The sequence below is a fragment of the Piliocolobus tephrosceles genome, chromosome 12, assembly GCF_002776525.5.
Source record: "Piliocolobus tephrosceles isolate RC106 chromosome 12, ASM277652v3, whole genome shotgun sequence".
Taxonomy (NCBI): Eukaryota; Metazoa; Chordata; class Mammalia; order Primates; family Cercopithecidae; genus Piliocolobus; species Piliocolobus tephrosceles.
The window spans coordinates 109,785,237-109,811,226 of record NC_045445.1 but is presented as its reverse complement, the minus strand read 5'-3'; the positions used below and the strand labels follow the sequence as shown (position 1 = coordinate 109,811,226).

At 39.2% G+C, this 25,990-nt stretch overlaps 1 protein-coding gene across 1 annotated transcript in view; it reads left to right on the top strand.

The window, feature by feature from the left end:
- The window catches only part of OTC (ornithine carbamoyltransferase), a 98,729-nt gene extending 72,965 nt beyond the window's left edge, over positions 1-25,764 (top strand). The window contains exons 6-11 of the mRNA XM_026451644.1: positions 5,924-6,077; positions 8,256-8,378; positions 13,408-13,461; positions 13,542-13,691; positions 16,517-16,654; positions 25,678-25,764. Of these exons, the coding sequence (XP_026307429.1) occupies positions 5,924-6,077; positions 8,256-8,378; positions 13,408-13,461; positions 13,542-13,691; positions 16,517-16,654; positions 25,678-25,737 (679 nt within the window). The 3' untranslated portion in view covers positions 25,738-25,764. The remainder of the gene's footprint in view (positions 1-5,923; positions 6,078-8,255; positions 8,379-13,407; positions 13,462-13,541; positions 13,692-16,516; positions 16,655-25,677) is intronic.
- The last annotated feature ends 226 nt before the right edge of the window (positions 25,765-25,990 follow it).

The following is a 25,990-nucleotide window of genomic DNA, read 5'->3' as shown; positions in this document are numbered from 1 at the left end:
AAAATTGTTTTTTCTGGAAATAGGTAAATGTCAGTTAATAGTAACTTTGTATGGAATGGCACATGCCAGCTAGCATAAAAGTGGTACATGTAGATGGTAGTATTCCAGAGTCCTGGGAGCCATGAGGTCCTCATCCATCACAAGGCCATCACAACCAGGTAGAAATGCCTCAGGAAAGCTGTGGGGTTGGCCATGCCAGCATTTACACATAGAACACTTCTTGGGCAGCCAGGTGTCATGGTGCACAGACTCACAGCTCTCTCTGCACACAACAAGGTCACAGTTCCATCCATAGGAGGAAGGGCAGACACGAAAGCACCCCAGCGTGCAGGTTCCCCCATTTAGACAGCAGGTTCTGTTTCGTTCCTTACTGTCCTTTATCCCCATGGATGGCACAAACTGTGAGACAAGGACGAATTGCAGGCTCCTCCTGGGGCTGAGTGCTGTCCCCTTGAAAGCCAAGTCTCCCTGACATAGACATGCAAGATATGGTGGCCCAACCTGGCCACCTAATTCCAGTTCAAATGCTTTTGAAATGGCCATGATCAAAATTACACTCTGTCATTGTCCCCTGGAGTGCAATGCAACCTCTGCCTCCCAGGTTCAAGTGATTCTCCTGCCTCAACCTTCCGAGTAGCTGGGATTATAGGCATGTGCCACCATGCCTGGCTAATTCGTGTGTGTGTGTGTGTGTGTGTGTATTTTTAGCAGAAATGGGGTTTCACTATGTTAGCCAGGCTGGTCTCGAACTCCTGGCCTCAGTTGATCCGCCTGCCTCGGCCTCCCAAAGTGCTGGGATTACAGGCGTGAGCCACTGCGCCCTTCCATGTATTCTGATTTTTAAAGAAATTTAGAAGATTTAAGTTTTATTTGTTTGTTTTTAATCTCTGGCATCACATGATTCATTGCAATATTTAATAATATATTAACCTGGCCTGGTTTCAATATTTAAAAACATTGACCTTTCTTATTGGCATTGTGTTGTAATTAATTAGTTAAAAAATCATCAAAAGATTTCACTTCCAGAGAAACAGAAAAGTGAATCTTAAAATTTAGACTTCTTAGACAAGTGCGGTGACTCATGCCTGTGATCCCAACACTTTGAGAGGCTGAGGAGGGCGATCACCTGAGGTCAGGAGTTTGAAACCAGCCAGGCCAACATGGTGAAACCCCATCTCTATTAATAATACAAAAACTCTAGAACTTAAAGTATAATAATTAAAAAAAATACAAAAATTAGCCGGGCGTGGTGTCGCATGCCTGTAATCCAAGCTACTCCGTAGACTGAGGCCAGAGAATTGCTTGAACCTGGGAGGCGGAGGTTGCAGGGAGCTGAGAGAGCGCCACTGCACTCCAGCCTGGGCGACAGAGCGAGACTCCGTCTGAAAAAAAAAAAAAATTTGACTTATTTTTATGGACATTTAACTAAGTTGATATTTTGGAGTAAATGGTTATTATTGTTTTCCTCATTGGAAATTGCATATGTGACTGGTGCTAGCTAACCGCTGGACTCCTTTTCTAGTTCACTTATATATAAGACCACAAATGCTGCTGAGGCCTGTTTATTCATGGTACAGTTTCTACTATTTCTTACAATAATTTGGCTTACAAATTATGTTTAGTTATTTGTGGCTTATGCAGATAAAAACAATACACATCTATACTATATGAACAGAAATATACTTAACAAAACCCCACAAATATCTATCTATAGTTGTAGCTATATATAAACACTTTCCTACTTATTTAAGTAAATAAATTTAAATGTAGATAATATTCACTTTTCTTTGATATTACTATCATAATTTTGTACATTTTATTTACATTAACTTTTTTCTTATGTGCATCACGTCCCTTTAGAAGCATTAATTTGTTTCATTTCGTGATCTTTGTTACTACAAATGATCAGAACTTGAAAAATGGGAGCTCCTTTAAGTTGACTGTTTTTCCTTTCAGCAGTGCCCCTGCCATTTAGAAAACAAATCACTCTTGTTTCCTGGCAACAAGAAAATGTTACAGACCTATTCTGATTTTATTCTGCCCAATAACATGAAATTGACTATCCTCTAATGGTTTCTGGTTCTTTTTTTAAATAGAACAATATTAGAGACAAAAATCTGGTCACTAGGGATGTTTACAAGTGTCAAGTAGGGAAAGAGTACAGTTATTGCTGCTGCTTTGGGACTTCTCTTGGTAGTGACTGAGCTTAAAGAAAATACTTCTTTTATAAGTGTGTAAAATATTGTTCTTTCCAGTATAGCTTATCATATCGTTATCCCTTATTTTTCTTATTGTATGAGATTTCAGCAATGACTAAGAGTTTCTTCCTCTACGTTGATGCACTGTGTCACCCAGCAGCACAGTAGCCCACTTTCCTCCCACCTCGTCTCTCACTCTCGGTTTTCTGGGACAATGGTTCTCAGCCTAGTTTTCATATTGGAGCAGCTTGGGGAGCTTTAAAAATGTTGATATGGGTCCCACTATCATAGCTTCTGATTTAACCTTTCAAAAAGCAGAATATGGTGTCAGGATTTTGTAAAAGCTCCATAGGTGATACTAAGGTGCAGCCAAAGTAAAGAACCTCTGTTCTAGAAAAGTGTTGCAACCCGAATAAAACCAACCAGGCACACTCCCATGAAATTACACCACAGAGGTTCCAGGGATACCAGCTTGACATTATAAACAGAGAAATTAAATGAATGCTTATCTTTTGACTGCTTTGCTTCAGGAGTTTTGGGGATGGGGACTTGTTAAAGAGGAAAACACACCTGCCTGTTTTTCAATCTTCTTGAAAGACTCATGGGTACAGGTCGTTGACTTCTCCAGTTGCTCCACTAGCATTTCTGTCTTTCAGCCTCATCTTCCTCACTCTTTCCTAACCTTGCTTTAATTACTTTAAGATTTTAAAAGGCCTTGATTTCTTCGTCTTTGAGGTTAAGATAATGTCTGCATGTGACACACACTAAATCTAGTAAAATTCAACAACGTATTGTAAAGTTCGAGAAAACCATAACAAGTTGGCAGTCAAGGGTCCTAGCTGCCTAAAATGATTTGAGAAGCTATAACAGAAGTCAAATCTGCTTCTCTGGCTATGAGATTCCAGAAGGTCACCTGCAATGTTAATCCACACTTTTCTTATCCTTTTTTTATCCTGTCTGTACACACTTTAGGGAGTGCTACATGTTTAAAGAAGTCTGAAGTATGACCTCTAGGATTAAACACTCCTCTGCCCCCACCCTCTGCTTCTCTCTCTCTCTTTCTTGGGGTTTTAGGCATCATAAAATTAATGAATTCATCTGATATAGGGAATTGATAGTTGATTATAATTATAGACCTTATTGACATATCTACCTCCACTTAAGTTACTTTTCCATGATGGAAGCCTGCATTCTTATAGTATGAAAAACAGAATGTCTGTTTTAGTAAGAGAGCAAAGGCCTAGGACTCTATTTCTATGTAATCTATTAGTATTAGTTCTTCACATAGTTCCCATGCACACCCAAGTCTGGGAACCATTTTCTTAGGGCATCGAATAAGGAAGGGTAGTTGCTTCTCTAATGAGAAGGGCCTTAACAGAAGATGGTGAATTATTCTTTGCTCAGAGGAGTTTAGCTGCCTTTTTCCCTCAATTCTCTCCCTGCTAAGGATATTATAGACAGCGTCTTCTGTTTTTGTGGGCTGCCATCTCAGAAGCTTTGTCTACTCTTGATGTATTGCCTGGTTAGGATTTTAAGAAAATAATAGAAGACGCTTTCAAAAATATGGCGGTCTCATTTCCCTCTTTCTTAGGAGTCTTGAACTTTAATATGCAAATGAATCCCCTGGAAACCTTGTTAAAATGCAGATTCTGCTCCAGTAAATCTGCGTAGGACCTGAAATTCTGAAGATCTAGTATGCTCTCAGATGACGCTGATGTTGCTACTCTGAGGAGCAAGGTACTAGCTTTGGTTCTCAGCTTTGGCAGCATGTTAGAATATAGTAGGAATATTTTAAAAAATAATGATCCCTAGGTCCCACTCCTAGAGATTTTGATTTTTCTGACTTAATTGATACAGAATATGGCCTGGGCATCAAGAGTTTAAAAAACTCTCCAAGTGGCCGGGTGCAGTGGCTCACGCCTGTAATCCCAACACTTTGCAAGGCCGAGGCGGGCGGATCACCTGAGGTCAGGAGTTTGAGACCAGCTTGGCCAACATGACGAAACCCCCGTCTCTACCAAAAAGACAAAAATTAGCTGGGTGTGGTGGTGAGCCTATAATCCTAGCTACATGGGAGGCTAAGGTAGGAGAATCGATTGAACCTGGGAGGAGGGGGTTGCAGTGAGTTGAGATGGCGCCGCTGCACTCCAGCCTGGGAGACAGACTGAGATTCCATCTCCAAAACAAACAAACACTCTCCAAGTGACTTTCATGTGCAGCAAAATTTGAAAACCCCTTGTCTTAGTCCACCATCAAAAGTTAACCAATACCACGTTTTTTTTTTTTTTTTTTTATAAAATGGATCTTTTATTCATTCCTCATGCTATAAAATACGGCGTGCTTAGATAGTTCAAAGCAGTGGTTTACAAATCTCTATCCTCACTGACCCTGGTGTGGAGAAACTTCCATCAGAAGTGGTAAAATAAGAAAAATAAGGATAAGAATTATATAGTGAATTTCATAAAGCTCAAATAATTCATTTCAAGGATTATTCTTTGAAATTGTCTTTCACACCTTTTTGATGTTAAAAATTTCCTTTGTAAATTAAATTAAGGTAGTAACATATTATACCTGTTTATTTGCTTTTCTCATGCTCTTAATTTGGTAAATAAAAAGTTGCAAATCTTATGTTGATCTCCACATATTTTTGGAAATTTTGCTGGTTCATGAAATTTGAAAATCTGGGAGCCATGGGCATGATAAATCCATTAAAAATTAGAAAAAATCTGATCTGTAAGTCTAGAAAAATATTGTTATAGAAATATAGTTTTTAATCTTTGATCCTCTAATCCCTGGGGCCAAGCAGTCCTTGAATTTTGTAAGCACCAGAGTTTATTGCTTTCTGTGTCAGTTCAGGTCCACTAAGAAGCAGATTCCAAGAAGGAATTAGACTTGCAAGAGATTTATTGAGGGAAACACCAAGAAACAAAAAGAGAGAGGAAGCAGGAATGGGCCAAGAGGGCCTTCGGACAGGGAGGCAGGTCTGACCCCTGTGGGAAGGAAGGACGGGTGGGTAGGGAGAGCCTCATCCAGTAGTGCAGCTCTGAGAAAGTCTCAGCCAGGCTGATGGGGAGCCCCAGAGCACAGACTGCCCATCAGAGAGGTCCCCTGTCAGGAAGGAATGGCCCAGCGCTATTCTCCCCACCGTGTTCTGTCATCAGTTTGGAACAGCCTAGGGAGGGTGGCCTTGGCAGGAATGCTGCAGGGCATCCGAAGGTGTAGCCGTTAGAGTGTCAGCCAATGGCTCTCTTCACAGCAAGTTCTCTTCTGTAGGGCGATCTGTGTGTGCACTTCCATGGCTGCCACACTGGGACTTGCAATTCCACAGTGAAAATGTATCTTTTTTCTGTCGGATGATGTGAAAGAAAATTAGCCATATGGCAGGTCATTAATGTTTCTCTGTATATCTTGCTTTTGGTCTTGTCCCTTGTAACCAATGGCCATTTATCAATTATAATTCATCATTATGTCTGCTGGGCCCACAATTATCTCCATAAAAAATGTAAAATCGCTGGTCACTGGATAAGTCGTGGAAGGTAGAACATCTGGCTTATGTAATGAATACATGTTTAATATTACCTTTTAAACCTGTAATGTTGGTAGGTTTTTTCACGTAGTAAAAATTCTATTTGTTAATATTTCTTGTTATTATTTCTTATCTTATATTAAATAAGGCATTATTAAGCATAATTAACTTAGATTATCTTTTTCTTGGTTTGCCACAGTGTATTGTCTAGCATGACAGATGCAGTATTGGCTCGAGTGTATAAACAATCAGATTTGGACACCCTGGCTAAAGAAGCATCCATCCCAATTATCAATGGGCTGTCAGATTTATACCATCCTATCCAGATCCTGGCTGATTACCTCACGCTCCAGGTTGGTTTATTTATTTGTCTTACAAAAGAGAAAAATCAACAAATAATTCCTGACTTGCTCTAAGTGAAACCATTTACTTAAATCATGGCATTGGTGTTTTAGTTTCAAATACCAGCTTGACAAAGAATTATAGCTTATGTGTGCATTTTCTGGGGAAAACAGGGCATTGTTAAAAACAGACTCTAAGATCCTTCTGCACTCATCTCTATTCCCAAACTCTTTTAGCCCGTATCTCATCTTCTGTTCTGTCAATCCCTTTGATTTTGGTGCCATATTTAACACAACGAATGAATAGAGAACACTGGAGCATACAAAATGGACAAGCCATATGTGATTCTATAGACATCAGAGTCTGTGGCTTGGGAGTGAAGACTGGCGGAGTGTGCTTTGAATATTCAAAATGGTCAGTTACTAAGTCACTCTGGGAGAGGGGGCCACTTTCTATCATTTTAATAAACTAGTTGTTTAAAAGTAGGTTTAAGAATATGCAGAATTTATAGAATTGGAGCTCAAATTTAGCCATTCTAGTCCTCCCAAATTAGGAACTTGAATAACTTTGAAAGATTTCCCTTGTTTGGTTTGCCACAGCCAATCTACATGGTATTGCCTCTGGAAATCCTAACAGCCATGGTTTCTATGTCTATGGATGACTGAGGAGACAAGATAAACTGGATAGGCCCATCTTCTTCCACATTTGAATAAACTACACACATTTAAATGTGAGGTTAAGCTCAAAATAAAACACTCTGGACATGAGGATGAGATCCATGCAGAGAAGATGATATAATTATGTCAGATACCGAAGTAACTGTCTGGGGCTGTGGCTTTACATATACACCAGATAATTTAATGCTTCCCCCGGGGCTTTATCATTCATTACTAGATTATAAATTCATTGAGGGAAAATGAGCTGTCCTGTTCATCGTAATGTCCCCTGCAGGACCTCGTGTAATGTCTTCATATAGGAGATACTTAAAGTAGGAGCTGAATGAATAAATAGCAGCTTCTTAAGAGCATGGAATTGAAATCAGATGGATCTGGAATTAAATTCTAGCTTAGCTGACTAGTAGTTCTGTGATCTCCAAATTGCTTAGCCTTTCTCTTTTTTAATCTTTTTAAATATATAAAATATATAAAACCTACAGACACTTCAAGAAAATAAAACAAACATTCACGTGTTCACACAGTTTTGTCAATTTTTAACGTGATGGAGTAGTTACTTTATAATTCTTTGCTGTTTTTCAATAAAACATTACAGATGGAGTTGAAGCCCACCATGTGACTCTGCCTGATCTCATTTTCTTCCCTTCCACAAATATATTATTATCCTGATATTAGTATCTTTACACATATCTATAGCCATAAACAACCAACAGTATTATTGTTATTTGAGACAGAGTCTCACTCTGTCACCCAGACTGGAGTACAGCAGCATGATCTTGGCTCACTGCAACCTCCGCCTCCCGGGTTCAAGTGATTCTCGTGCCTCAGCCTCCGTAGTAGCTGGGATTACAAGTGTGTGCTACGTCTGGCTAATTTTTGTATTTTTAGTAGACATGGGGTTTCACCACGTTGACCAGGCTGGTCTTGAAAGTCTGACCTCTGGTGATCCACCCACCTCGGTCTCCCAAAGTGCTGGGATTACAGGCATGAGCCACCGCACCTGGCCAACTAACAGTATTATTGAGCATCTTTGTCAGCTTCATATAATGGGAACATGCTCTGAGCCACCATGCTACACTGTTCCAGGTATTCTGTATTTCCCCTTTCTCATACCAAAGAATTTCAGCTCCATAAAAGCAGTGATTTTTGTCTCTTTTGTTTATTGTTATATCTCCAGGGCCAAGGACAGTATCTCAGTGTCTGGACATTAAAGGTGCTCATTTGTATCCAATGAATGAATGCAACTAAGATTCAGATTTGAAATGTATGAAACTCTTAGTCTCTGTACAAGTTCATATGATGCCTTGGTTTAAGATATTAAGACATTTTACCATGTTTTTGTGATTGTACATTCATCTTATTGAATTGCTCTGTGTAATGCAAAAAAATTGGGAGTTCATTCCTTCTAACAAGGCACTAATATTGAGATTAAGACTATTTATTTTAACCTTAATAATTGCTACGCATAAGCGAATTTACTCCTGGATTTCATCTCCTTCATCCCTTGCCTTTTAGGAACACTATAGCTCTCTGAAAGGTCTTACCCTCAGCTGGATCGGGGATGGGAACAATATCCTGCACTCCATCATGATGAGCGCAGCGAAATTCGGGATGCACCTTCAGGCAGCTACTCCAAAGGTAGGGAAACTTTTTGCCTTGAGACTAACCCCTCTCTTAAATCATCCTCAGATGCAATTACCCAGTGACAAAAAAAGCTCTCTTCCATTTAAGTATAGCACAGGTGAGGCCACAAAATTTAGGTTACATTACTAGCCCTACTATTAAATAGCTATCTGGCCTCTTGAGGGTCCAATTTTCCATCTCTACAATAAGAGATAGTCTTGGCTGATGCCTTTTATTCTATGAGTCAGTGTTAAAAGCATGTCTGAATTATCCCTTTGAATACCCTGCTGTAGGCCATTATGATGACTGGCATCGTGCATTACCACCACAAAGGCTGAAGAAAGCAATAAAATTCAGGCAGCATAGAATTCTCAATCCATGGGAATGATACTGTCCTTTTTCTAATACTGCAATTTGGCAGAAAAATGTAAATCCAATGTGAGGATCACAGTGATGGCATCTACATCAGCTTGGTATTTCAAAACTCAACTCTGGGGGCCTTTCGGCTTATAAAATTTGAGCCCCACATGGCTATGAAAATGACCCCTGCATACCTCCTACCTTGCTGCTATCTCTCACAGCATGTGTGGAATACATGACTTCTTTCATAGGCCCAATGTAACCCTTTTGATACACAAGAAACTGGTAATAATTGTTGCCTCTGAGGAGGGGAACTGGGAGGTTTGAGGATAGAGGTAGGAGGGAGACTATTTTCACCATACAGTCATGTATGGCTTCGTAACAGGGATACGTTCTGAGAAATGGGTCCTTCGGTGAGTTTGTTGTTGTGGGAACATCATACAGTGTACTTACACAAACGTAGATGGTATATATTTTTATTTATATATATTCTTTCACATGGTAAGATAAATGTTCCAGCACCATTACTAAATATCAACCTTAGGCCAGGTTCCCCACAAGCACACCACCGTGGGGATTTGTGTACAGATGATTCATGAAGTACTCCCAAGGGAGATCCCTAAGGGATTAGAGGGAGCAGGACAGGGAAAGGGAAGAATCTAAGCAAGGATGCCATTTATAGTGACCAACCATCCTGATTTGCCCAAGATCAAGAGATTTCTGGGGACATGGGGTTTGGGGGGCTAAAATTGAGAGTCTGGGCAAACCAAGGTGATTTGGTCACCCTAGTCCCATGTCATGCACAGTCCCACAGAAAGTAGCTTCAGTCTGATCTCACAGGTGAGCTCTGGAGTGTAAGTTATGCCCTAAAGTTATCCCAGCATTGGTCAAGGGCAGCAGAAGAGGTGGAGTGGTAAATCCCCTGGCACTGTTGATGGGAAAAGCAGCCTGGTAGCCAGAGAGCTGTCCCCTGAAGACGAACTGCAAGCACTAGGTGTTAAAAACACTGAAACTGGGGAATGGAGCAGAAACCATGAAGAGGGATCTCCCGGTGGCCTCTGAGTAGAGCACCAGCATCATCTGCTGCATCCGGCCAAAACAAAACTAGACACCACCAAATGCTTTCACCAGGTGTTTTTATCTTGCTGTCTTGGATTTTTAGGGCTGCCGTAACAAATTACTACAAACTGCACGGCTTAAAACAGTAAAAATGTACTCTTTCACAGTTTTGGAGACTAGAAGTTTGAAATCAAGGTGTTGACAGGCCACACTCCCTCGGAAGCCTCTCAGGGAGGATCATTTTTTGCCTCTTCCTGCTTCTAGTAGCCCCAGGCGTTCCTTGGCTTATGGGTGCATCTCTCTAATCTCTGCTCCCATCACTTTACCTCTGTGTCTGTGTCTCTCTGTACAAATCTCCCTCTTCTTATAGGGACACCAACCATATTAAATTTAGGCCCACTTTTATCAAGTATGACCTCATCTTAACTAATTACATCTGGAAAGACTATTTCCACATAAGGTCACATTCTGAGGTTCTGGGTGGGCGTGAATTTTGAAGAACACTATTCAACCAAGTACACTTGCCATAGAAAAAATTTCCACTGCATGCAGTGGAAGTCATCCTATTATAGTAAATTTGCGGGACTCAGAGAGATATGATCCTTACAACAGATAATTCTCCTCTTTTATTCAGCGTGAGCTGAAATAAGGGTCAGATCCGATATGTGCTTAAGGTGGCTTTTATTCACTTCATGGGAAGGGTGAGTACACTCTCCATACAACGCTAGTTTGAAGAAAGGCTCTGTATTAATGCAAACTCTTATTGCATTTGGGTCCCACAGATGAAACATACATTAACAATAATTGTTCGCTGGTATAAAGATCTTTTGGAAGGCTTCATTCTGTTGAAGAAATATATGGTTTAAACATTTTATTGTATGACAAAGATGTTTTATTAACATGAAAGGAAAAAATTCTAATATTACAGAGTAATTGCAGTATTGTTCTTATGCAGAAACTCATTTAAATGATAAAGAGTACTAAAACCTGGTTAAACCTTGGTGGGAGTAAGAGTTTTGCAAAGTCTCCTGGAAAGTCTGATAGTGCAAAAGTCGTTCCATCAATTTGTTAGTCTTCAGTTGTTAGCAGACCTGTTTCCTTTAAAGATAAAGCTAGGAGATTTATTGTAAATTTTAGAAACACTGAAACGTTTCCAAGGCCATGATTAATCTATTTTCCCGTTCTTTAACCAAGAATAACTTACATGTTCAAGAAAAAATAATTTTGTCCATGATTGTAAAATTGCTCCATAAACTATCAATGCTAATGATTTTAACATTGTTCTAAGTGAATACTTAGACTGAACTGGGTGTGTTAATCACCTTCTTTGTCTGGTTTTAAAATTTATGTCAAGGCTAGTGAGTGATTTAGTATTGAAAGCTGAGATGTGAGTAAAGAATTCCTCTCTGTATTCTAAGTCATGCCACAGTGCATGAAAGGTTGGGTGATTTTCTAATTTCCAAACCTCTCTGTTGGTTCTCTAAGTACTTATTGATTCCTTTTCTAAGAATTATTATACTTAGGGAGTATAAAACCTACTCTCCAAAGGGAAGGCTAAATTTTCAGGGTAGGAGGCACCTGGGGTAATATCCAAGTCTCTTCATTTATGTTTACCAGTATGGCTGTTCACAACATTAGTTGCTAAATTAGCTAGCCTTTATTAATTACTTTCCCCAAATCTCTATAAACAAGGCCCCAGAATTCATCGCTACATGAGGGTAGTAAAGCTGCTAAAATGTCCGCAGGCATCTTCATCAACCTCTGAGTAGTTTCTTCTTTCAGAAATGCTTTAATAGAAGAAGAAACTATGGTAGACGATCATGTGCAAATAAACACAATTTCACAAATAAACCTAGACATGCCTGTCACAGGTCGGGTTTCTTGGGAAGCAGACTCAGAGTTTAGCGCGCAGGACAGGCAGGATGCTTATTAGCATTTGCCCTTGAAATGAACAACTGTGGAAAGGAAGGGAAGGAAGCAGAAGAAGAGGGAGAAGCTGAGTTGCGATGCAGGCCCAACAACAGCCTTGGCTGATCTTATGGAAAGTTCTGGATCTGAGATGTCCGTTCAGCTGTCTGAAGTTGGGCATAGGGGGTCAGGTTTTCTTACCCTCCTGTCAATCAGCCATTGAATGTGGGTTGCCCCAAAAGGGTGTGTGACCTTGGGTGAGGCTGCTCTCTGCAGCTGAGGCAGTGCCCAAAGAGGGCTGACAGCTGAAAGCCATCTTCTGGCAGCACTCCCAGCAGCTGGGGGAATAAGTCCTTTATTCATGATTATTCATGGAGGGGGATCTGGGGAGCATACCACAGCATTCACCACAATGCCTCAGTGAAAAGTGATAAAAGTCAACTCGTATTCAATGCCAAGAACTTGGGGAAATGAGAAGGATAGAGGAAGGTGAGGATAATGACTGTGTTTGAACTGACGAGACTTCCATATGGAGGGTCTTGGAGGTGAGGCTGGGCTAGAGTTTTGAGGAGCTGACACATTGTGATGAAGACACCCAGGAGGGGACAAGAGAGGAGGTGTTCAAGGGTGAAAGGCTGTGATGGCAGAAAAGGGCCAGATTGTGTACAGGGATGACAATAAGATTGGCTTTCCTGAAGCAAGATGTTGAGAAGAATTAAAAGAGACAGTAGCAGGGGGTGGAGGTGGGGAGCCTTGATGCTCTTAATCAGTTTTGACTTAAGAAACAAGTAGTAAACATCAGAGGCTTCAGAGAAGACAGTTATTGCTGCTGTGTACAGAATAGGTTGGAGAGTGAGGGTAGAGGCAGGGAGGCTGCCTGTGGGAACCTGGGATAGCTTGGGGAGCTTTAGCTCTTCCCATGACGTCCCCTTACCCAGAGTAGGAGCTAGGCTGAGCAAGCGAGTCACCTAGGGTGCAAAATTTGTGCATGCATGGCCCTGAGAATGCGTGTTGCTTTAAATTTTTTTATAGCGCCTCCTAAAATGTTTTGCCCTAGGCACCTCGCTTGCCTCTCCGGTGTCTGACTCTGCCCTCACCAAACAATCCCAAACAAATATATAATCTTAGCAAAAACAATGTATTTGTTCTGTTAATGCCTTTCAAAACAAGCACCCTGCACTCAAAATGCTTGCTGGGGAATGCCAAAGAATGAGACGTGTGTAATGGGGGAGGGGGTATTGAGCTGGGATGGTCAGGGAAGGTTTTTCTGAGGAGGGGACATTTCAACTGAGACCTGAAAAAGTTACCCATATGGAGTGGGTGGAAGAAAGAATTTCAGACAAAAAAGGATAGATAGCATGTGCAAAGACAGACAAACATGCATTCATTTGTACAATTCTGAATATAATCCTCTTAAGCCATTATGGAAACCGGAAGAGGTGTGTCCAAGAGTTAGAAAGCACCATGTCTTATGTTTGCCTTTATGATTAAAGAAGTTGGAGATAGTGAAAGATGGGGCAATTTGTTGTCTTTTTAAATTCCAAAAGGCACTATTGAGTTTGGAATTCTAGGTGTAAAAATCATATTTTACTGAACGTGGTGGGACCACATCTTGAGAAAGGGAAGGAGAGGAGATATTGAAAAGAAAATAATACATATGGAAGAAAACATGTATAATAAAATTACCTAAATAACAGTTAAATTCTTCCTCCTGTAGGGTTATGAGCCGGATCCTAGTGTAACCAAGTTGGCAGAGCAGTATGCCAAAGAGGTATGCTCTTTACATGTAAAGCTGTGTTTGCCTTTTACCGTCCCATGAAGTTATCTAACCAGCGTGCTTATGTATGCCAGAATGGTACCAAGCTGTTGCTGACGAATGATCCATTGGAAGCAGCGCATGGAGGCAATGTATTAATTACAGACACTTGGATAAGCATGGGACAAGAAGAGGAGAAGAAAAAGCGGCTCCAGGCTTTCCAAGGTTACCAAGTTACAATGAAGGTACAAATTGATGCCTCTCTGAAGGTTCATTAATTCCATTCATAAAGGCCAGAACCATCTAATCACTCATTCACTTTAGGGGGAGCAGACTGTCCTTTCATTCCCTATAAAGATACTCACTGACTGTATCCCCTAGGGACTTCTCTCCTTCCAAAGATTAGCTGTGTCCTTTGGAAAGGCATTTTTGTGCTGGATGAAGCAATTTGAAACCCGGTCAGAAGAGAGGAGCAGGCTTTTCCCTTTCACAGGAATCGAGGCATTGCAGTGTTTTACTCTTTGTGTGTTTAAAGAAATTAGGTTACTTCTGATGCATGTAGTTTCTTGTGATTTCTCGCCTAAGAAAAGCCCCTTAACTATGCTCCTCAGGCTAGTCCTTGCCTCTATTTTCCAAGGACCTCTAAATCCAGTTTGGTTTTGCTAACTCCCTCCAGGGCATTCCAGGGGACTCATCTGTTTGGCGGTCTTCCAGTAAGATCTGGAGCAGTGCTTCTCAGTCTTGAGCAGGTATCAGCATCCCCAGAGGAGCTGTTAATACACAGCTGGCTGGGTCCCACCCCCAGGGTTTCTGATTCAGTAGGTCAGGGTGAGACCTGAGAATCTGCATTTCTACCAAGTTCCCAGGTGATGCAATGCTGCTGCCTCCAGGGCCACACTTTGAGAAGCAATGTTCTGGAGAAATACCCAAAAAGCCAACTGCACAGAGGTTTTGTCAGCAAAGCAACGAATCTACTTTGGTGGAGAAAGGGATTAAGCAAGTACAATTAATATTATATTAATGAAGTAATACATAAATACAAGTTCTTTATTGTTACATATAAAATAGAACAGAAGTTTGAAAAATAAAAAGTAAAAATGTCTTTCTCCCATCTCTTTAACAGAGACTATTCCTAGAGGTAGCCACTGTTTAACAATTTGATGTGTCTCTTTGCAGACCTTTTCTGTGCATTCACATATATATGCCTCAATACACACATAACTATTGATTTTTCATGAATTTTAGACATTATTTATTATTTATTATTATTACTACTTTTTCCACTTAACAAATCTTAGATTTTCTTGCTCATTCATTTAGATATTTTTTATTTTTTTTAGTTGCTGCATAGAATTCCAAAGGATAAGTGGAACCATAATTAATTTAAAATGTTTCCTATTGATAAATTAGGCTATTTCTGAGAATGCTGATTACAAAAGTGCTGCAATGAACTTGCTTATACATATTTCTTTGTGCAAATATTACTGGAGAATAAGATCCTGAGAAGAAGAATTTTGGGGTGAAGTGGTATATACTTTTTAAAATATCAGAGTGCTGCTAAATTGCTCACCCAAAGAAGATTAAAAATGTATGCTCCTGAAGCTGCATATTATAGTTATTTTTCCATACCCTCTCCATGTTTAGTTTTCATTTACATTTTTAATTTTTCTAAATCTGGAGGAAAAATGGCATCTCATCTTTTTTAAAATTTGCAGTTCCTTGGTTAGTAATGAAGTTAAGCATCTTTTTATGTTTATTGGGCATTGCCCTTTTTTCTATAAATTGCTATTACATTTTTTGCCCATTTTCTATTTTTTCACCTTTTCTATTATTGATTATAGGAGCTCTTTATATATTATGGCTAATCCCTTATCATACATGTGAAATATATTTTCATGGAGATATTTTAAATTACATAAATCACCTCATACTTACACTTGCTTGGCCAATCTTATATGTGTTTCTGGTGCTGGAACTGTAGGCTTGAAGAACAGTCATTTTATTGATGTATGGCATGTATAAATGTTATTTTTTTCCATGTAATTTTGCTGGTATTTTAGAAACTCTAAGTGTTCTGAACCTAGAGCTTGGGTGGGAGGTAAAACAAAATTTTAGTACAAAGGCAGTAATTTTGAGGTAAGAAAGTATGAAGGAATGTAGTTTTGAATCTGTATGTGGACAATAGAAATATATAGGGAAATGTAACTTTCAGGAATTAACTATTGGAGAAAATTAAAACTGCTAGTACATTTGCATTAAGAATGAAAAATCGAATGCATAGTGCTTATAATCCTGTTTAATTCACCCCTACCTCAGTACTTTTATCCAAATTGTTTTAACTAGTGATGAAGTATGCTTCAAGTGCTAAAAATAATAATTCGGAGATAAGCTCCAAATATAATATTATCACACCAAAGCAACTTTTTAAATATAGTGGACTATAATTGGTGACTTTTGCTATCAGCCACATATTACATTAGTAGAGTTATTTACTGAAATGCCCACTGTTCCACTAGATAGAATACCAGAAAACTGAGTTACTGGTGTAACTTGAAGTGATGCTCTCTTAAATTAAAAAAAAAAAAAAAAAAAGACTTGCCGGGCACGGTGGCTCATGCCTGTAATCCCAGCACTTTGAGAGGCTGAGGCAGGAGGATCGTTTGAGGTCAGGAGTCCGAAACCAGCCTGGCCAATATGGTGAAACCCTGTCTCTACTAAAAATACAAAAATTAACTGGGCATGGTGGTGCATGCCTGTAGTCCCAGCTACTCAGGAAGCTGAGGCAGGAGAATTGCTTGAGCTCTGGAGGCGGAGGTTGCAGTGAGCCGAGATCGCACCACTGCACTCCAGTCTGAGCGACAGAGCGAGAATCTGTCTCAAAAAAAAAAAAAAGAAAGTACCACATATATTTCTCCTGGGTGTCTTGAGATAAAACCGCCGCTCTGCTCCTTTGTCTCTCCCTTTGCACTGATCTCTGACTGCAGGCCATGTGTGTTTTTAAATACTGAAGAAAACAAATATGACTGGCACATATAATAGTCAAAATATGGTCTTATCCCCATCTCTTTAGACTGCTAAAGTTGCTGCCTCTGACTGGACATTTTTACACTGCTTGCCCAGAAAGCCAGAAGAAGTGGACGATGAAGTCTTTTATTCTCCACGATCACTAGTGTTCCCAGAGGCAGAAAACAGAAAGTGGACAATCATGGTAAGCAAGAAACAAGGAATGGAGGATAAATTCTTTGTGTGGTTCCAACTTGGTCATTCATGCCATTGGGGAAAGAATAAGCAAGTGAGATTATCCAACTACATTACTTGCTCATGTAGCATCTATTTTTTTTCCAGAAACTTTATAATACATCATTAGTGCTTATTAGCATTTATAGTGTATTTGCATGGAGTGAGATTAATCTCCTTTCAAATAAATCCATTTTAACTAAAATTGTTACCACCCTTGATCTGCCTGAGCACCAGCCACCATTGCTTGCCAACCATTGTAAGTTGTATAATTCTTATTTTAGAATCTCTTTGTTCATGTTTAGAGAAGCCCCTAATTCAGTTCCTGTATAAACTGGGCATTCAAAACATCTTACTTTTTCCCTTCTCTTTTTCGTCATTCCATGCCTTACTTTATGACTGGGCTAGATACTTGTTTTGGTTCTTTGAGTTTGGCCATAGGGATACATGTGTTTTTAGGTATAGAACATTTCCAAATTTCATGGCAAAACTTATCTTAAAAATTAATGGTTCCTTTCAGATAAAGCCACTAGTTTCATCTTCATCACTGTCATTCTAGGAAATATTAACCATATGCTTGCTTTACAATATCCCAAATGTCACCTGCTCTGGAAAATAGTACTGACATGTCTAACTTAGCTCCACCATTTTTTAGCTTTTAGTGACTTAACTGGTCTCAATTACTGTATCAGCAAGGATCTTACTTGCCAATGGGAGTCCACTCTAGGTAGACACATGGAAAATAATGTATTAAGAGACATTAAGCTGCTCCCAGAATCTTTTGGGAAAGGAAGTGCAGTGAATAATTCTTGGACACCACATAGCCAGGGACAACACAGGCAGAAAAACTGCCCAATGACACTGTGGTTCTTCTGTAGCCAGAACACCACTGACACAGCCTGGTGCCTAAGGCCGTTGAAACTAGATGTCAGATACTCCATTACAGCCACCACAGCTGAAATAGATTTCTCTACCTGCAAATATAGCAGAAGATCCAATCTCTCTGAAGACGGCTTCTACTGCATGTTGTTCACTTCTGCATCCAAGTCTGGAGTAGATGCAGCTGAGTGGGATGCCTGTACCCTAGCTGCAAGGGAGTTTGGGAAATGTAGTTTTTAGCTTTCAGCCTCTGGAGTAGAGAAAAGCAAGTTGGAAAGGACGAGCTGCTAATTATTTATCTAATCTATAAATTGGAATAGGGTTATTGTGAACATTAAAGTAATATTTGTAAAGCTTTTAGCATAGTACATAACACACAACACATGGTAAATATTGTTATCATAATTATTACCCTCATTATCATCATCTTCACTATTGATCTGATACAGACCCTATGAAATAAGCAGGGGTTCAAGCTCAACTATGGCTGCTTGGCAGCCAACCATGACTCCCTTTTCAATAGAAGCTTGTATATTAGGCCTAAATTTGTCATATCTAATAACAGGGATGATTTTTTTCACCGCATCTTTCCAGCTTGCCACCTCAGGACACTAACTTTGGCCAAAATGTCAATTACCTTGTTATCTAGGCCAGTACTTCTGAAGCCTTAATGTGCATTTAAATTACCTGGGGGGTCTTGTTAAGGTGCAGATTTGAATTCTGCTGGTCTAAGATGGGGCTTGAGATTTGGCACATCTATCTTTTTTTATTTTTATTTTTTTTGAGATGGAGTCTTGCTCTGTTGCTGGAGTGCAATGGCGTGATCTCGGCTCACTGCAACCTCTGCCTCCCGGGCTCAAGCAATTCTCCTACCTCAGCCTCATGAGTAGCTGGGATTACAGGCAGGCGACACCATGCACAGCTAATTTTTGTATTTTTAGTAGAGATGGGGTTTTCATCATGTTGCCCAGGCTGGTCTCGAACTCCTGACCTCAAACGATCCACCCACCTCAGCTTTGAAAAGTGCTGGGATTACAGGTGTGAGCCACCGTGCCAGCCCAGCACTTCTAATAAGGACCCAGTTAATGCAGGTGCCACTGTCCCGCAGACCACATTTTGAGTAACAAAGATCTAGATGACAAAGAAGAAAATGTGAGCTCTCCAACCACATGCCTCAGGAAGAGACACAGCGAAACATTTTCCTTGAGCTCTGTTTTGCATCAGAAGACAATTGAAGTTACAAAGATAAATCAAGTAAATCCATCAAAGTAGATCCTTTGTAGAAATTCAGTAGGGAAAACAAAAAGGAAACTTTCTAAAACATCAATTATGGAGATGCTCTGAACTTCTGATTTTTTTAAAGAGCATATTAAACAACATCTTTAAAACAAATTTACTTGAAAAATTAAATACGGAATGTATTCACATGGTTGAAATATTTACGGTGAAATCTTACATCCACCCATTTTTCCATCCATCTAGATCTTACCGCCATCTCCCCATTCCCCATACCCCTGAGTTACCCACTATTATTAGAGGGAAATATTTTAAAGAAACCAAGAGACAGAATCGTGTTAAAATGAAAGTAGAGAGTCTAAAGTAGAAAGAATGCTCATCTGGAAGTGATGAGACTTGACTTCTGTAACTGGCCTTAATACTAGTCGGCTGTGCCATCTTAGATAAGTATAAACTCTCTAGGTCCCAGTGTCCTCTCCTGTAAAATAAGCAGATTGAGCCATAGAGATGGCAAATGAGTTTTAATTCTTAGATCCCTAATCTTATCACCAGGCTACAGAAATTCCGCTGAGAAGGATTTTGAGCCTGCCTATGGTGTGAGACAGAAAGAGTGGCATAACTGATTAGCGTGCCTTACACAGACACTAGAAAGGAGGTGGTGAGGCATGTGTTGTGCTCTTTATGTCTCTGAGCTAGATGATTTGGAGGTCCCTTTGAATTCAGTTCATTTCAGCAGCCATACAATGAGCATCTACTCTGTGCCAGGTCCTCTGCCAGGCATTGGAGATTGAAAAAAAGAGAATAGTATGCAGCCACCACACATAGCCTGTACAGTTCATAGAAGCATAAACATTTTCAAGTGGGATGAGACCTTAGAGATTATCCATGTTAAATTCCTATTTTATAGGCAAATAAATTATTATTATTTTATTTTTATTTATTTATTTTTTGAGACGGAGTCTCGCTCTGTCACCCAGGCTGGAGTACAATGGTACAATCTTGGCTCACTGCAACCTCCACCTCCCAGGTTCAAGTGATTCTCCTGCCTCAGCCTCCTGAGTAGCTGGGATTACAGGTGCCTGCCACTGCGCCTGGCTAATTTTTGTATTTTTAGTAGAGACAGGGTTTCCCCATGTTGGCCAGGCTGGTCTCGAACTCCTGACCTCAGGTGATCCACCTGCCTCAGCCTCCCAAATTGCTGGGATTACAGGTGTGAGCCACTGCAGCCGGCCGCAAATTAGTTATTCTTATACAGCTTATTTAGAATAGCCTTTAGGTTCAGCACTGCTGTGATACATTTTTCTAACATGTTCTAATACTTGTTTTCCTCCAGACTAGCCTATCCAATACAGTAGCCAGTAGGCATATGTGGCTTTTAAAATTTAAATCTAAACTAAATAAAATTTTACAAAATCGAAGGTTCAGGCCGGGCACGGTGGCTCATGCCTGTAATCCCAGCAATTTGGGAGGCTGAGACAGGGGGATTACTTGAGGTCAGGAGTTTGAGACCAGCCTGGCCAACATGGTAAAACTCTATCTCTACTAAAAATACAAAAATATTAGCCAGGCATGGTGGTGCACGTCTGTAATCCCAGCTACTCAGGAGGCTGAGGCAGGAGAATTGCTTGAACCTGGGAGGCAGAGGTTGCAGTGAGCCGAGATTGTGCCATGGCACTCCAGCCTGGGCAACAGAGCAAGACTCCATCTCAAAACAAAGAAAAAAAAAGAAGATTCAGTTCCTCAGTTCCTCAGTTATACCAGCCAAGTTGTTGAATGCTCAATAGCCACATGTGGCTGGTGGCTACACTATTGGTATTGGACAGCACAGACATCGAACACTTCCATCACTGCCAAGAGCTCTATTGGACAGCACTACTCCAGGGAATAATTTTCACACATACAACTTGATTTAAAATCAGGATTAAATAAGAAAGGAAAGCCACAATGTGGCCCTCTAGTTCTGAAATGCCTGTAATGACTGATGTTTAAGGTATATAACTAAATAGGATGAAGGGCTTTTTCTTTAATGGTGTAGCATTTTTTAAAGCCGAAGTGTCCTCTTTCAGTGCTCAGAGTAGCTTTTTAAGGCTTCCATGCTAAGAGATTTCCAGTAGTGCTGTTCAGAACGCTTCACTAATTGCATCATTCTCTTCATGGTGCACAGGTCTTTGGATCCCTTTGTTTAAAAACAAAAATCACCCATTTCCTCCCCATGAAGCTTGCTTTTGTATTTTTCAGTGATTAATAAGGCAGTAGGACTCACAAAAAGTGGACAGATGTTTTTCCTCTGCCTATAAATTTTACACTGGAGCTAAAATAACTTAAAGGGATCCTGAAAAAAAGAAAAAAGCTGACACTTCAAAGCACTGTTATCCACATATGACTCTTAAGTCCAAAACACCATTGCAAATGTAACTCACAGTATTTTATAGTCATTTACTTCTCCCCAGGTGAGAGTTGCCAGATAAAATACAGGACACGCAGTTAAATTTGAATTTTAGATAAACAATGAATAATTTTTAGTATAAGTATGTCTCATGTACTATTTAGAACATACAGTAAAAAATGTATTTGTTGTTATCTGAAATTCTTATTTAACTGCTTGTCTATCTGTGTTTATTTAACTGAATCTGACAATCCTAATCCAAGTTGAATTTGTAAGTTTTTATTTGGAAATAAGGTTGACACAATCCATAGACAATTAAAAACACAGCAAAAATGAGAGGGGCTCCCAGGAACCCATTAAAAAGTTTACAGTGTCTTTCACCTGGTAGACATTCTTATGCCAGTTCCTTCTTGTCATTCAGACATCACCTTAAATGTTACTGTTGAGCAAGATCTTCCCATACCACCCACTCTTAAGTGGTTCCCAAGGCTCCTTTATCTCCTTTTTACATTTTATTTTCTAATGGCACTACTTGATATTTTTGTATTTTTTTGTCTGTTTGTTGCCTGTCCCCCCACTATAATGAAAACTTCTTTATGAAAGCAGTAATCCTGTCTGTAACATTCTTTATTATATCTAGAAGTGTGCCTGACACATACTTTAAATATGGACTCATACATTTTTGCAGCTTAAAGGCAATATAGGGAATTGGTTTTGGAACATAAGTTTTGGAAATCAGGTTAAAATTCTGGCTCTCTCTGTGATCTTGGGCTTCTAATCAACTTAGGCAAATACCTTAACTTCGCTAAGACCAGTTTATTCATATGAAAAATGAGGATAAAAAAATAGAACCAACCTCTTAAGGTTATGAGGATTCAATGAGATCAGAGTCATGTGAGCATTGTAGTCAGGACCCAGGGACAGGTAGGTGCAGATCCACCTCTCACCACCACCACTCAGGAAAATTCCTACATCTCAGTTTCTCGATCTGTATTTTACATCTCTTACCATTTCATACAGTAGGAAAGGATATTACATGTTATGATGCACATACAGCACTCAGCACAGGGCCTGGCATGTGATAACTTTGATAAGTATATTCAGTTAACACCTTTGAAATACAAGACCTGCACTTTTGATATAGGCTAGGAACACATGTACAGTATGGTTGAAGTGTAAGAAAAAGTACCTGAGACCACAAAACTACCTTTTAAGAGTAGAGTCATCCAGATTCACCCATGTTGTCACAAATGACAGGATTTCCTTTTTTAAGGCTGAATACTTTTCCATTGGATATATACACCACATTTTCTCTATCCATTCATCCATTGATGGACACTTAGGTTGATTCCATATCTTAGCTATTGTAAATAATGCTGCGGTGAACATGGAAGTGCAGATATCCCTGCACCAGATTGGTTTCAGTTCCTTTGGATATATACTAGGAAATGGGACTGCTGGATCATATGGGAGTTCTAGTTTTAGTTTTTGAAGAACCTCCATACCATTTTTTATGAAGGCTGTACTAATTTAGATTCCCACCAACAATGAACAGGAGATCTTCCCTCTCTGCATTCTTGTCAACACTTATCTTTCATTTTTGTAAAAATAAAAGCCACTCTCATAGGTGTGTGGTGATATCTCATTGTGGTTTAATTTGCATTTCCCTAACGATTAGTGATACTCGGCATTTTTTCATGAACTTGATGATTTGTATATCTTCTTTGGAAAAATGTCTGTTCAGGTCCTTTGCCCATTTTTTATTCAGGTTATTTTGTTTTCTTTCTCTTTAGTTGTTTGAGTTCCTTATATATTTTGGATATGAATCCCTTAACAGATGTATGGTTTGCAAATATTTTCTCCCATTCTGTGGATAGTCTCTTCACTTTATTTATTGTTTCTTTTGCTGTGCAGTAGCTTTTTAGTTTGATGCAATTTGATTTGTCTATGTCTGTTTCTGTTGCTTGTGTTTTCAGGGTCATATGTGAACAATTACCAGACTGATGTCCTGGAGCTTGATATGGTTTGGCTGTGTCCCCACCCAAATCTCATATTGAATTGTAGCTCCCATAATTCCCATGTGTTGTGGAAGGGATTGGTGGGAGATAATTGAATCATAGGGGCAGTTTCCCCCACACTGTTCTCGCGGTACTGGATAAGTCTCATGAGATCTGATGGTTTTATAAGGGAAAAGCCCTGTTGCTTGGCTCTCATTCTCTCTCTTGCCTGCCACCATGTGAGATATGCCTTTTGCCTTTTGCAATGATTGTGAGGCCTCCCCAGCCATTGGAACTGTGAGTCCATTAAACCTCTTTTACTTTATAAATTTCCTAGTCTCGTGTATGTCTTTATCAGTAGCGTGAAAACAGACTAAGACAGAACTTTTTCCCTATGTTTTCTTTTAGTAGTGTTACAGCTTCAGAGCTTATATTTAAGTCTTCAATCCATTTTGAGTTGATTTTTTAATATGGTGTGAGACAAGAGTCCAATTTTATTTTTCCGCATGTGGATATCTAGTTTTCTAAATACCATTTGCTGAGGAGACTGTCCTTTCCCCATTATGTGCTCTTGGCACCTCTGTCAAAAAGCAATTGACCATAAATGCATGGGTTCATTTCTGGGCTTTCCTTACTGTTTTGTTGGTTAATGTGTCTGTTTTTATGAGAGTACCACGTTGTTTTTATTAAAATATCTTTATAATATGTTTTAAAATCAAGGAGTGTGATGCTGCCAGCTTTCTTCCTTTTGTTCAAGATCACTTTGTCTATGTGGGGTCTTTGTGGTTCCCTACAAACTTAAGGATTGTACTTTTGAGTTATGTGAAAAATGACATTGAAATTTTGATAGGGGTTGCATTGAATCTGTATATCACTTTGGGTAGTGTGGACATTTTTACAACATTAATTCTTTCAATCCATGAACATGGGATATCATTCCATTTATTTGTGTCTTCTTTATTTTCTTTCATCAGTGTTTTATAGTTTTCAGTAAACAGGTCTTTTACCTTCTTGATAAAATTTATACATAAGTAATTTTTTGTTGCTATTACAAATGTGATTATTTTCTTAATTTTCTTTTCAGATAGTTGATTATTAGTATATTAGAAATGCTACTGATTTCTGTATGTTGATTTCATTTTCTGTAATTTTACTGAATTCCCTTATCAGTTCTAACAGTTTTTTGGTGGACATTATGCTAAGTAAAATAACCCAGGCACAGAAAGACAAATACTACATGATCTCACTTATATGTGGACTCTAAAAAAGTTGAACTCATAGAAGTAGAGAGTAGAATGATGATTACCAGAGGCTAGGGGATGGGAAGGAAAGCAATGGGGAGTTGTTGGTCAAAGGGTACAAAGTTTCAAGTAGACAGGGAGAATAGGTTTTGAGATCTATTACACAGCAGAATGATTGTTATAGTCAATAATAATATATATTTCAAAATAACTTAGAGAAGAAATGTCAAATGTCTCTCCATAAAAAAGATAGGTAAGTAAGGTGATGGATATGTTCATTAGCTTGATTTAATCATTGCACATTGTATACATATATCAAAACATCACATTGTACTCCATAAATATATACAATTATAATTTATCAATCAAAAAATAATAATTTCTAAAAAGAATAGAGTCACAGAAAACCTGGGTTCCAACCCAGTTCTGCACTATCTGTCATCTCAAGGATTGATTTCCTCAACTATAAATTATAATAATAAAAGCTACCTTAGAATTTTGTTGTATTAAATGAGGTAATGAGTGAGCATTTCCCTCTAGCTCACCAAAGCTCCTGGCATAGTGCTTGAAAAATATTTCTTGGCTAATACATGAAACGGTACTTAGTATTCTGTCTCATACCTAGTAGGCACTCAGCTAACATTCACCATTGTTTCTGATATTATTATTGTCATTCTTGTGGAGGTTGAGAAAAGTGAAAATTACCATTTGTGGTTGACAGACCAAGGGGAAGCTGTATACTCTTGGCTATAGAGATAATACTCTTTCAGGAATACCCAGCTTCAGACAGCAGACATTGCTTAGATCACTCTACATCTGATTCATCCTAAACTTCTCTAGGTTGTGAGTGATCAAACCATAGTATAAACACAAGGATCTGGGATAGGAGGGATTATATTTCTCTAAAACTAGCCAATAACTAGGTTTACTTATGACTGGAAAATTCAATCACGGCTATCACTGTAGCATCTCATTTCAACTCTGTGACCCACTGTGACTCAGTCCTGGAGTGAGTCCTAATTATGCAGTGTTTGTGTATCTATTTGGGTCAGTCTGATCTCTGTTGACCTTCATTTATCCCCTCCTCCAATAAATAAATAAATATTAGTTCAGAACTGTTCTCTTACCATTTTCTTGAGAAAATGCATTTTAACTGTAGCCCTGCAAAGCTGAAAACTAATTCACCTTCTCTAGGTCCCGAAGCAGACTGTCGCTAATGTTTATCCATTGCTTTCTTTCTTTGTTGTGTCATCAGGCTGTCATGGTGTCCCTGCTGACAGATTACTCACCTCAGCTCCAGAAGCCTAAATTTTGATGTTGTGTTGCTTGTCAAGAAAGAAACAATGTTCTTCAGTAACAGAATGAGTTGGTTTGTGGGGAAAGGAGAAGAGAATCTAAAAAATAAACAAATCCCTAACACATGGTATGGGTGAACTGTATGATATTGCTTTGCCATTGTGAAACTTTCCTAAAGCCTTTAAGTGCTGATGGGCTGTAGTACACGCTTAACTTTGCTTAAACTCTCTAATTCACAATTTCTGAGTTACATTTAGGTATCATATTAATTA